General features: G+C 34.6%; 1 protein-coding gene across 3 annotated transcripts in view; it reads right to left on the bottom strand.

Moving 5' to 3' along the window:
- Positions 1–10,911, bottom strand: part of NSRP1 (nuclear speckle splicing regulatory protein 1) — a 36,602-nt gene extending 25,691 nt beyond the window's left edge. For 2 of the 3 annotated variants that reach the window (XM_074343182.1, XM_010958237.3), the window contains exons 1-2: positions 10,844–10,911; positions 9,548–9,644 (exon numbers count right to left, since the gene is read on the bottom strand). In XM_074343182.1, coding sequence (XP_074199283.1) covers positions 9,548–9,644; positions 10,844–10,863 — 117 coding nt within the window. In that variant the 5' untranslated portion in view covers positions 10,864–10,911. Of the gene's footprint in view, positions 1–9,547; positions 9,645–10,382; positions 10,550–10,843 lie in introns of those variants that run through there. The other variant, XM_074343183.1, reaches the window with a different exon arrangement.
- Between the last annotated feature and the right edge of the window lie 2,760 nt (positions 10,912–13,671).

Genomic DNA, 13,671 nt, shown 5'->3' with positions numbered 1-13,671 from the left:
GGGTACTTTCAATGGACTGGAAACTTGAGGAAGCTAGAAGGCAAGAAACCAAAATGTCAGAGGTTGAATACTAGAAAAGATAGAAATGGTTCCAAGGGCACTACATGTTCTAAGGTAAGGGATACAAAGAGCAGAAGACAGAGAAGATAAATTAATTGGGGTTTTTACATTAGAAGTAGCAGTGTAGGTGGATCTTTACCTACTGCCTTTTTTGGAAAAGGTAAATTCAAAGATTTCATTTCTGCCCTTAACCAAGAATACTGAACACAGGAGCTTGAGTTACCCTGGTGAAATTTTAGAATACCAGGGATAAAGAGAAAAATCCTAACAACACCTGGGAAGGAAGCTGGGCATGAAGATTAATTACAAAGAACCAGACTGATAACAGGTGCCTCCATGTGGAAATAGTGGATATAAGGGGAAAACAAAGTATTATTTTAACATTCTGAAGGAAAATAATTTTGAACTTGGAATTCTGTACATACCCAAATTATCTTTCAAGAGGGAAAGCAAAATAAAGACATCTGCAGATCTTCAAAGATTTGAAGATTATCACCCACAGGTACTCTCCAAAAGAATTACTTGAGAAAATACTAAAGGAAGTAAAAAGTAGGATGCAGAAATCAACAATGGATGTACTGTTAAAAAAATACATGGACCTCAAATCTCAGATGCAATCAATGTAAGATAACAGAAAAAGAGGAAACAAGAGAAAATGGAAGGAAGTAAAAAACTGCTAAGGTTCTTGACTTATCTAAGAGGACATGAATAGTCTAAACACTCTGAGAATAATCTAATCATTGTGCTGAAAATCTTAAGGGTAAACATTAAAATAACAGAATGTAAAACTCCCATAGAGGAGGGTAATAATGGAACAACCACCATCACCACAGCAACAAACACTTATTCCAACAAACAGAAAAAAAGAGAAAATAAGAAATAAAAAAGATAAATAAGAAAGCATGGTAAACAGGAAACATAAAATGACAAGAATAAGTCCAAACATATCATTTAGAAGAACAAAACAGTTACATCCAAGAAATACAGAAAAAGAAATGAATAAATGAATTCAGAAAAGCTGAAAATTAAGAGATGACAAACACAGCATGAATAGACAAAAAAAGAGAATAGAGCAGTATTAATTTAAACAAACTGAAGTCAAAACAAAAAAGAACAACCTATGGAGATATTAATGAATCTTTATATAATTAACATAGCTCCAAACATCTAAAGTAAAACTCACTTAAAAAGACAGAGAAATCAACAAACTGAAACCACAGCAGAAAACTACCATTCCACACTCAGAGAAAAACAAGTAACAACTGAGAAAGGGTATAGACTTGAATAATAATACAGTTCAGTTTGGACAGGGATTGTAAACTCATTCCAGAGCCAGAGAGATGCAGCCTAGCGTAATCAACAGGGACTGACAGAAACTATAGCTAACCAAAGAGTACAAGTCCCACCTAAAGGGTCACATTTACAAATTTTTATGGTCTCTCATGACAGAGAGCCAACTTGCTCATGTCCAGTAAATAAATGAATGCATGAATATACATACAAATGAGTATATATACATATATATGTATATAAATGTTTTAAGCATCTGCAGTATTTTAAAGAAAACAGAAAAAAAAATTTCATTTCAAATATACACGGATCAGTCACAAAATCTGTATTGAGTCACTAAGGAAATGTTAAGAAATTACAAAAAGCAGAAGTCACATGGACCATGTTCACAGGCAAAATGCATTAGAATTAACAGCAAACAGAAAGGAAAAGACCAGATACCTGGAAATGAAAAACACAATTCTAAATGACTCTTGCATTAAAAAAAAGAACCAACACAAAAATTACGAGCTATCTTAAAAAAAAATACAATGAGGACACAACATTGTAAACTGACTATACTTCAATAAAAAAAAAAAATATATATATATATATATACACACACACACACAAAAATACAATGAAGTTGGTAAATAACAAAGCCTAGGACATGCAAAGCAGGACTGTAGAAATATTTATAGCCATTAATAAACTTCTTAGGAAAGAAAAAAGATGTTCAATTGAAGAATGAAAGAGAGAACGGACTAATAATAAAGAATATGGAAATAACATAGAATAAAGTAATAAAATAATTAAAAGGTAGTGTGATAACCTATAATCAAAAAGCAAATCTGTTGAAAAGGTAATAACATAGGCAAATTTGGCCAGGTCTCACCAAGAAAAAAGGAGAGAAATAGCAAATAAACAACATCAGGGGGAAAAAAGAGAAGGAATTACAAATTCAGAAGAGATATTTAGAAAGCATTTTAAACTATTATTTAAATCCTCTACAAATATCATTTAAATCCCTAGAAAAATGATTACTTAGGCAAATGTAAATAACCAAAATTTGCCAAAAAAGTAGAAATCGGAAGAGATTTTAAAAAAGAAGAAATTTAGATAGTTAAGGACCAAATGCAAAGTATCACTGCATTTTAAAATACTTTAAAGGAAAATATTTTCTCTGTTAACTGTTCTAGAGCAGAGGTTCTCAAAACATTTTGGTCTCAGGATACTTTTACACTCAAAATTATTCAGGATCCAAAGAGCTTTTGTTTATATGAGTTATACCTATCAACATCTACCACATTAGAAATTAAAACAAATTTTTAATATTAATTCATTAAAAAGTAGCAATACTTATGAAAAATAACTACAAAAAATTTAGTAAGAATAATGGCAATGTTTTATATTTTTGTAAGTCTCTTCAACAGAAGATTGTTGGACTCTCCCACATGTGCTCTGTGTTCAAATTGTTGCAATTCACATGTAATGCAGTATCTGGGAAATTCCACCGTACATCTGTCAGAAAATGAGAGAAAAAAAGGCAAATAATGTCTTGGTATTATGAAAAGAGTTTTGATTTTGTAGACCCTGTGAAAGGATCTGAGGGACACTTTAGTGGCTCTATATTACAACTTGAGAGCCACTGTTCTAGAAAGGAAAAAAGATGGAAAGCTAAATCAACACCAGATAAAAAGAGAGTAAGAAAACTATAAGCCAGTGTGACACCAAAAGCACAGACAACAAAAGAAAATTTGATAAACTGGGCTTCATCAAAATTTTAAACTTTTGTTCATCAAAAGACACCATCAAAAGAGTGAAAAGGCAACCCACAGGATGGGATAAAATATTCACAAGTCATATATCTAATAAGGGATTGATAACCAGAATAAACTCCTACAACTTAACAAAAAATCCCAAATAATCTAATAATGGGCAAAGGACTTGAACACACATTTCTCCAAAAGAGATATGCAAATGGCCAATAAGTACATGAAAAGATGCTCAACAACATTAGTAATTAGGGAAATACAAATCAAAAGCACAATGAGATACTACTTCACTACCATCAGAACAGCTATTATCAAAAAAATAATCAGTAATATTCAAAGTACCAGGCAGGATATGGAGAAATTGGGACCATTGTGCACTGCTGGCAGAAATGTAAAATAGTAAGGCGACTTTGTCTAAGTGTGCAAAAATGTATTGGAGAAGCTTAAAAGACAATCTGGGAAGTCACTGAATATGGGAGAGTACAGAACTAACAAAAATTCTCTTTTCCATAAAAGCATGAAAACATTGACAAAAAAGGGTCAGAATCAGCTTTTTGAGAACTCTGCAAATTAACCAAAGGGTTACAATAGTCCAAGCAGCATTTATTCAAAAACAGCCAAAACCAGGTAAGAACTGTGTGGTGTTTTAACTTGCCTCATTTCCATTGTCAACTCCCTAGTGCCATGGTAGCCTAAAAACAAGAGACCATAATCATGGCAGAAAAACCAACAGTCTGGCAGCCACTGGAGAGGGCAGATGAGGTTCCATCAAAACCCCTACCCAGAGAATTTTTGGACCTGTCTAGAGGTTCCCTGGAAGACACCATTCACAAGGCTGTCTTTATCTGACTTAACAGAACTGCTGATGTAAAACAGACTTATTCCTGGGTATATCTGTCAAAAACAATTAAAGATAACTGTTGAACATCAGGGTGGCCTGAGGCAATGTGTAACAGTGATAACAGCTGGGGAAAACAATAGGTTAACAAAAAGCTTAATAAGAAAAGCAGAGGAACAGAATATCCACTGGGGCCTTTGAAATCGCCAACATATTCCTGGGGATCATGAAGGCCAAATGCATACATACATAGACCTTTTGCATGATTAGGAGAGACCTAAGAAGGTAGGTCCTAAATTTTCAAAACTGACCTTGAGGACTGACATGAGGCTCTACACAAGCAAGAAGCAAAGACTAAGGCAAAGTTGTAAAATGCCTGGCTGTGTACTTGTAGGCACACTCCAAATACACACAGAGCCCCAGACAAACTGGAGACTTACTACTTACAGGTGTTTAAGGAAGTTTCTGTCAAATCATTAGCTGACCACTAAGCTAACTAATCAGACTTCAGTGGCCACACATGACAACGAATACAGACTTTAAGAACTAGTTCAGAAAAGTCACTAAACAAACAAATAAAACCCCAAACCCCAGCAAAAACAATAAATCTTGGGAAGGGAGGCTCTAATTTCTAGACTTGCCATTTTATACTATTTTAAAAGTTCAGTTTTCAACCCAAAATGATGAGACATACAAAGAAACAAGAAAAAGTATGATCCACACACAGAATAAATGTATTCAAAGAACTAAAACCATGTCTAAAGAACTACGGAAAAGTATCAGAACAATGTCTCACCAAATAAAGAATACCAATAAAAAGAAATTATAAAAAAGCCAAAAAACCAAAACAAAACCAAACCTCTGGAGTTGAAAATACAACAATGCTTGTGCATTGTATTTCAGACCAAAAAAAAATTTTTAAGAAATAATTCGCCAACATGTCACCATAAGTAAATTTATGGCTCAAAACACAGATTTAACCGGAGGTTCACAAAGTAACTTTATATCTATGAGGACTCATGATTAACACAATTTCCTTCCTAAAAAAGAACAAAAATTCCCACTTCATCTTATCTTCATAAGCTGGGTTATCTCAGTTACTTCTGTAATGCTCTTATTCTACTAGGAGATAAAAATAAGGAGAACAGAATTCTCTTGTCATTGCTCCCACTCTTAACAAAATTCTGTAACTTAATAGTTATCTTTTGCTTTCTTCTTGCATTTTGTTACTATTTCACTCATCAACAGCAGGTTAAGGAATAAATTTTTAGAAAAACTGCACAATTACTTTAAATCTCACTGCTTATACAGTGAATATTAGACATATTCAGTATCATGAATATCTAGGAATTCAGTTGAAAAAAGTATAAAAAATTCTTAGCCATCACTAAAATAACCCAAATTTCATGCCATTTTCATAAATGTTTTGTCATGTCTACATAACACTGTCATTTTATTTGAACTATACCAGAGTATATCCAGAAAAAAGGGAACTATAGAATTATAACTAATGAAAAACCACAACCTAAAATACTTTATTGATTCAGATGTATTATAATGTTCAGAGATTAAAATTTTAACTTTTTCTTACCATTAGCAAGCTACGGGTTGTTCCTTTTTTGCCCTGACTTCAATTTGTTTAAATTAATATTGCTCTGTTCTCTAACTTTTTTAGCCTACTTAAGCTGTTTCTTTCTTCATCTCTTTATTTTCAGCTTTTCTGAATTTATCCGTTCATTCGTTACTTTTTTTCTATCTCTTAGATATAGTCATATTTTGCTTTTGTCTAAATAGATTATTATGATATGTTTGGACTTATTGCTGTCATTTTAGATTTCTTCTTTATTGTATTGTGGTTTTTTATTTATCTTATTTCTTGTTTTCTCTTCTGTTTGTTGGATTAAGTTTTTGTTGCTGTGGTGATGGTCTATATGTTTTCCTCATTTTTCTGCTGGGGCTTTGGGGTTTTTCTTATGTTTTTATAAATGCCTTACATTTTATGAAAATGAATGCTTAACCTACAAAAGGACTATACCATGGCTTCTGAGCACTCAAAGTGCTATTTATTACTATCATCCACCATTTACCTGACATATTTTATATTTCTATATAAATAAAACTAAAAGTTTAACTATCTAAGGAGATCAAGAAGTTCTGTATTTTTATCCAAAAGCAACAATTTTCATGTTGTATGCATCATACCGCTTCACAGGATAGGAATTATAATGCAAAACTGGATCTCATGTCTAGAAATAAGCATTCCAAATGCCAAGATTAAGACGAAAATTCATCATGCTGTGCAAAATGAGCAAGCATTTATCATGGAGAAATATCCTAAAGAAGTTCCATGTTTAACTTGTGTAACATCTAACTATTTTAGTCCCTAACCACCTCATAACTCTTGTGAAATACTGGTTATCAAAAGTACTTTTGAAGAGGACACTAATGACGTCACCTACAAAACAGAAACAGACTCGCAGACATAGTAAATAATCTTATGATTACTGGGGGAAAGGGTCTGGGAAGGGATAAATTTGGGAGTTTTAGATTTGCAAATGATAATCACTATATATAAAAACAGATAAAAAACAAAGTTCTTCTGTACACCACAGAGAACTATATTCAATATCTTGTAGTAACCTTTAACAGAAAAGAATATGAAAACAAATATATGTACATATATGCATGACTGGGACATTATGCTGTACACCAGAAACTGACACATTGTAACTCACTAAAATTAAATCAATTTGAGGAGAGATAGATAGGTGATAGGGAAACTAGTTACAAAGCTATTAAAATAATCCAAGAGAGAAGTAATGAAAGTGGTGGCAATGGGACTGGAAAAGAGACGACAGACTAGAAAAAAAAATAAACACATTACCATCATAGCAAAACCACTCAAACACTTATGATTAGAAAGCAGCATTTAGATAAAATATAAACCTCTTACTCATATGAGATAAAAACTCTTCATCTCCCCTATTTTTGAACAAAATGATAATCATTTCTATTTAGTTCTGATGATTTTAAAAAGAGGAACTATTTAGATAATAATTTAAAGTGCTGGACTACCACTTTCCCACTTTAAACTAACTCTGGATACAAACACATATTAAAATAGAATTCATTTGTTAGCCCCCCCCCCCCCCCCCCCGCTGGACTGTTGGAAGTAAAGTCTGATCTTAAATTTGGGCTCTTAATTGCTTCTGCTGAATTGCTGGAAATAAGAATAGACGGATTTGCATCACAGAAGCTCCTCTCCAGGTATATCAAATGCCCTCCTCAGGAGGGAAACCATAAAACATCTATCTCTGTGTTTTCCAGAACACCAAAATTTTTACTATTGCTTAAAATGATTAATTTTTAAAGAAGAGATTTTTATATTCAAACCTCACATTTAAATAATACACAAGGGTGAGCTGGAATTCACTAGATTAATTCCTTATACTTAAGGAAATTATGTTAAAGAACAGTTTGTATTCTCTGCTGGTTAAGAACTAAACGGCAGCTCCCTTGTCAGTTGCTTCCGGCTGCGCTCTACCAATAGAAGACAAAGGCAGTATACCGAAGGGAAGGAGAAAGGGAAAAGACAAGGTATTTCTCCTTGCCTTTCTACCGAAAACTGAATCTCCCCAGTGGCTTCAACACCTTTCGGAAAAGACTAGTTCCCACCAGGTAACCCTAGCCCCTGGTCTCTAGGATCCAGCTTCTATTTGCATTCCTCCATTTATCATTCTTGCTTTTTACGACTGCTAATCTCTGCATTGCTTCACCATCCTCTTGTGGCTTCTCAAGTCTTTGATCACTCATATAACAAATTCTCTGCATTAAAGTTCCTCTATGTAAAAGAAAGGAGGGAGGGAGAGAGGGTGGGAAGAGCAAAATGACCCTAGGTCTTTCTTTTCTGACTCTAGTGTATCCACTATCACTGGCCTTATTTCACGATGGAAAAGAAACAGCAATCACATGAAACATTCTAGATCACTTGTGTAATCCCATCCTTCACAAACTGGGGTATATATATTGATTTGTATCACATGGTATGCTGGGATAACTTATGTGACACTACAGGATAAGTATGTCATATTTTTCTCTTGTGTTCTGAGTAAGTGATTTTAAAAATTATTTGTATATTAAAACAAACCACAAGGGTGTCAGTTCAATGGGGAAGAGACTTCAACAAATGGTGTTGCTACAACTGGATATCCATCCACATGTGAAGAATGAAATCGAACCCTCTACCTCATACCATATACAAAAATTAACTCAAAAGGGATCACAGACCTAAATTTAAGAGCTAAAACTACAAAATTCTTGGAGGAAAACATGTATAAGTCTTCATGACCTTGGATTAAGCAATGGTTTCTTGGGTATGATACCAAAGCAGAAGCAACCTAAGAAAAAAAAACTGGACTTCCTCAAAATTGAACTTTTGTGCTTCAAAGGGCATTATTAAGAAGTGAAAAGACAACCCACAGAATAGGAGAAAATATTTACAAATTATATCTAACAAGCGACTTGTATCTCAAACTAAAAATTTTACAACTTACAACAAAATGAGAAATAACCCAATTAAAAAATAGGCAAATGACATGAACATTTCTCTGAAGATGATACATAACTGGCCAACATCATCGGCCATCAGTGAAATACAAATCAAAACAAGATAATTATCTGAGGCAGAATGTGGGGAAGTAAACTGCGAAAGAGTGTGAAACAATTTTCAGAGGAGAGGGAAACGTTCTACATCTTGACTGGGGCACATACCTTTGTCAAAAATCATCAACCCATATGTTTAAAATCCACGAATTTTATTATATGTAAATTATAACCCAACTTTTAAAAAGGTAAGCAACGTAGAGTCAATTTCTTCAGGAGAAGGAAAGCAAAGCATCATACATGTTCAGTTACCTAACTATGCTATTACATAATCAGTAAAAAATGAAAAGAAGCTATTTTCCTGCCAGAGCAAAGGAAGTACCAGATTAAATGCTACAAAGGTCTTCTAGAAGTATAGAAAATTACTGAAGTATGAAGTAAACACACATTTAGGGGTTTTTATAAACTGTGGGCTTCGTAGGAAAACGTTGTTTTGGCTGCTGAAATATAAAATGTTCGTATCAGATGTCATTATTGTAGTACTATCAATGATAACTATATATTACTGTAATTGCAACTGAGTAATTACATTTAACAGACACTGCATAACCACAAAAGTAGTCTCATAAGAAATTACTTTGCTAATAAAAATTTCTAACAAGTAGGTGACATCTTAATTTATTTCCAGCGATCGTTACACCAGCAATTTTGTTGTATCACTATTAGTTGTCTGAAATTACTTTGTATGACTGCTTAAAAATAACTGAAGTTCACAGACTTTGGGAAAAAAAAATCTCTTAGATTATCCATGTATGACTTACAAAAAAAAATCACTGGAGTTTTCTTCTTTAAATATTCCTTTTGATATTCCCATAAATTACAATATGCTACAAAAACACTGTATTAACAACTAACTAAGGCAAGCAAAGGTATCATAGTCACAAATTCAATTTTAAAAAATTATATTTCCAACAATGCAGTAGAGAAACATAGGTTCCCTTACCTCATCATCATCATCATCAGAATCATTCCCAAACACTGAAGGTTTTTGCAAAACAGGGTGCAACTGCTGTACTTTCTTTGGCAAAATAAGCCCATACCTGCGTATTTTTTTTTGAAATAGAAATTACACCATTATATTTAAGTGTTAAAAAATAATACATCCACCACCTCTTCCAGATGAAGCTACCAAGTCAAACCAAACATGTCATATGAACATATAACACTAGTTCTGATTTTCAACAATCTAAAAGTTCTAATACATGTTAAGATTTTATAATTATTATTCTAAGTGTTCATCTCTGGTCACGGGCCCAAATCAAAATACCATTTTAATCAAAGAGAAGTAAATGAAGAGTTCAGATATGTTTTAAGTAGTGAAATTATAGTCCTGTTTTAAAAAGAACATGTTCCTGGAAAGCTCAGTTGCTGTCCCCTAAAAATAAAAATGCTCTGAATTATCCTTGAGGTCTAACAAGAGTCAAGAAAATACTTTTTTCCCCTACTGGGTACTTAAAACAATTTTAAAGAACTTACTGAATAATAGTGTCACCCATGAATAAATTTTTAAAAGATTACATTAACTGAGAAACCCAAGTAGCCACGGGGCAAGTTCTCATTACACTAATAAAGCTCACTTGCTTTGTCTTGGAGCGTCTGAAAAAATCATCCTATCAGATCCAACACATTTAGTTTCTCACGTTTTGGCCTTAAAGATGCAGAAATCACGGTAAGCCGCATCAAAAATGAGGATTACAAAACAAAGGTAAAACTTCCAAGAACATACAACATTTATCTCTTTTGCGGCAACTTATACCACCAGTTCCCTATATGCCTACCCTTTTCTGTGGCTTCTCAGCACATTCCTAACCCGAGAAGGGAGGGCGGGAATCAAGACTTGAGCTGCCAAGGAGAACAAGGCCCTCTAAGAAAGCCAGGAATTGTCTCTCTTCTTATTGCCCCTGAAAGCATCCAACCGGGGAGAAACTCAAGCGCGGGGTAGGAAGCAAGACTGAGGGGCCTCAGACCGAGCTTTTGGAAAATAGAAAAGTCTCGCTCTCTGCCCCTCAGCCTAACTTCCTTTATTTCCTCACAAGTTTCTCCCTCAAACTTCGGGCTTCCATCCTGGAAAATGTGGGGGGGATGGGAATATATGTTCCTCAGGATTTCTCGTTTTTCCTCGAGTCTATCCCTGAGGACACAGCCCCTTCACTTCCAGCGCACTTTTACTCCTCGGCCAAAGACACAGTCGCCGTGGTGTCTCACTCCCCAGCCTGACCCTAACTCCCGGATCACTCACTGCCTGCCCGGAATCGCCATCTTGCTCCCGTCTCCGCTGAACGTGGCCGACGCCGACGTGACGCAGACGCAGACGTCGTCGCGTAAACTCTCGCGCGGTTTTACGCGGCCTGGAACTCGCCTAGCTGGTGAGTGCTTCCGCACGGATGAGAATCGAATCCTTCCGCCTCCGGCATTGTTTGGAAACCGACTCGGTATCAGTGGGGGAGAAATGAATGACAAAATTCTAGGACAGTGGTTCCCAGAGTGTGGTCCCAGGACCAGCAGCATTGGCATCACTTGGAAATTTGTTAGAAATGACAAATTTCTGGCCCTATTCTACTCATGTTGAATCAGACACTCTGGGATGGGGCCCAGCAATCTGAATTTTAGCCAGCCCTCCAGGTAATTCTGATACCCAAGTTTGAAAACTACTGCCCTAGGCTATCGATTTTTTTTCCCCCTGAGGTATTCAGTGTGATTTAGGATAATCTGCCAGAAGACGGAAATCTGTATGCTAAGTATCTCGTTTTAGAACAGAAATGATTAATGACAATACCATGGTACCACTGGGTATAGTAAGTAAAATCGTATATGATATATATATATTTTTATTGGTCTAGTCACAGTTCATCTGGCCCATTCCAGACTAGCCTTACAGCAGCTAAAGAGATCTTTTAAATTATGGACAGAAGAATGTTAAAATCCAACTCTAGTTGTGGATTTGTCTGTATCTCCTTTTACTTCTGTCAGGTTTTGTTTCATGTATTTTGAAGTTCAGTTACTAGGTATACAAACATTTAGGATTGTTATATCCTCTTACATCGACCCCTATACCATTAAGAAATGACCCTCTTTATTCTTTTATTTCTTTTTATCTACTTTATGTGATATTAATATAACCAGCTTTAATTGTTACCATATCTTATCCCTAATCCTTTTACTTTTAACCTATTTTATTCTATTTGTGCCTTTATATTCAAAGTGGATCTCTTGTTGATAGCATAAAGTTGGGTCTTGCTTTTTTATCCAATCTGACCATTTCTTCTTTTTAACATGGGTATTTAAAACATTTTCATTAAAGCAGTTAGTATAGTGACAATGTTTTATCTTTTCCCCATCAGTTCTTTGTTCTCCACCTTTTTGTTTTGTTTTTACTCTCTTTCAGATTAATCAATTAATTTTACGATTCAGCTTAAGATTTTTATGATTCAACTTCTTTGTCAGCTTATTAGCTGTACTTCTTTGCTTGTTTTTTTTTTTTTTTAAGGTTTTGCTTTAGGGTTTCTAGTACCCATCTTTAACTTATCTCAGTTTACTTTCAATAAGAAAGTATTTCTTTCACACTTTATGTATAGTGTGAAAAACATATAAAAGTATACTTTCAGTTTTCTGTCTCTGAGACTTTGTGCTGTTTTTGTCACACGTTTTACTTCTACCTGTGTTATACCGCACAGAAGATTTATCATTTTGCTTTAAACAGTCAATTACCTTTCAAAAATATTTTTTAAATAAGAAAGATATTATGTTTATCCACATAGTTACCATTTCTGGTGTCTTCATATCTTTGTGTAGATTCAGATTTCTGTTTAGTATAATCATTTTTTAAACAGCTGTACTGAGATATAATTCACATACGTTGCATTTTACCCATTTAAAGTGTACAGTTCAACAGGTGTTCGGTATATTCAGAGAGTAGTGCTATCATCACCACAATCCATTTTAGGATACTTTTAATACCCCAGAAAGAAACCATGTACCTATTAGTCACTCCTATTTTTTCCCCAAACTCTCCCAACACTAAGCAACCAGTAATCTACTTCTCTTCTCTATGGACTTGCAGTTCTATTAGTTTTTGCTCTATGTATTTTGAAACTCTGTTATTAAGTGTATGAATATTTAAGATTGTTATGTCTTCTTAATTAGTTGACCCCTTTTTCATTATGAAATGACCTCCTTTATCATAGTAATATTCTTTGCTCTGAAATCTACTTTGATATTATTATAGTCACTCCAGCCACTCCAAAAGTTTTCGTTTGACCTTAACTCTAGGGAAGAAAATAGATGTTCAGAAAAGGAAAATCATTGTAATTTACTACATGGCTAAGCCCTAAATAGCATACATGATCATGATGATGCAGACACGGAGTATCCACCTATTTGACAACATAATTAGGAAGAATGAAGGGATGGGAAATGTGTGTGTGTGTGTGTGTGTGCACATGCTGAGGAAGGAGCTAAATCTTTGTATTGCATACTGGGAGATTAACAAATATTGCCTAATTCAGGAAAAAAAAAAGCCACACAGCATGTTATTTAGCAATATGGAGGTACTTTTCAAAGCTACGGCCAAAATAGGGGTTGGCCAACTTTTTATGCAGGGGGTCAGATAATAATATTTAGGCTTTGTGGGTCATAAATCTCTGTGGCAGCTACTCAGCTCTGCCCCGTAGCGTGAATGCATTTGTAGACAATATGGGCATGACTTTTCCCATAAAACTTTCTCATAACAGGCAACTGGCCAAATTTAGCTTGTGGGCTCTTTATTAACTCTTGAGCTAAAAGAATTGAAAGTAATTGGCACAGAAGCAAGGAAAATAGGGGTGAGGTGGAGCTGAGAAATGTTCTGGCCTTGACTGGTCTCGACTGCCCTTGTATGACAGCATGACTCTTTGAACTATGAGCATATCTTACTTTGCTTAAAATAAAAATAATCAGTAAAGGGTAAAAATAAAGCCCCTTGCTTGGGCTGTCTGCCTCTTGCTTAAAGAGACTGAAAAGGGAATTAGTTACATACAGTTATCCAGCTCCATATAATGTGAGCTGAATTGGTGTATTGAATTCTGTATT

This window comes from Camelus bactrianus, chromosome 16 (genome assembly GCF_048773025.1).
Source record: "Camelus bactrianus isolate YW-2024 breed Bactrian camel chromosome 16, ASM4877302v1, whole genome shotgun sequence".
Lineage (NCBI taxonomy): Eukaryota > Metazoa > Chordata > Mammalia > Artiodactyla > Camelidae > Camelus > Camelus bactrianus.
The sequence above is the reverse complement of the archived record's forward strand: the minus strand, read 5'-3'. Positions and strand labels throughout refer to the sequence as shown.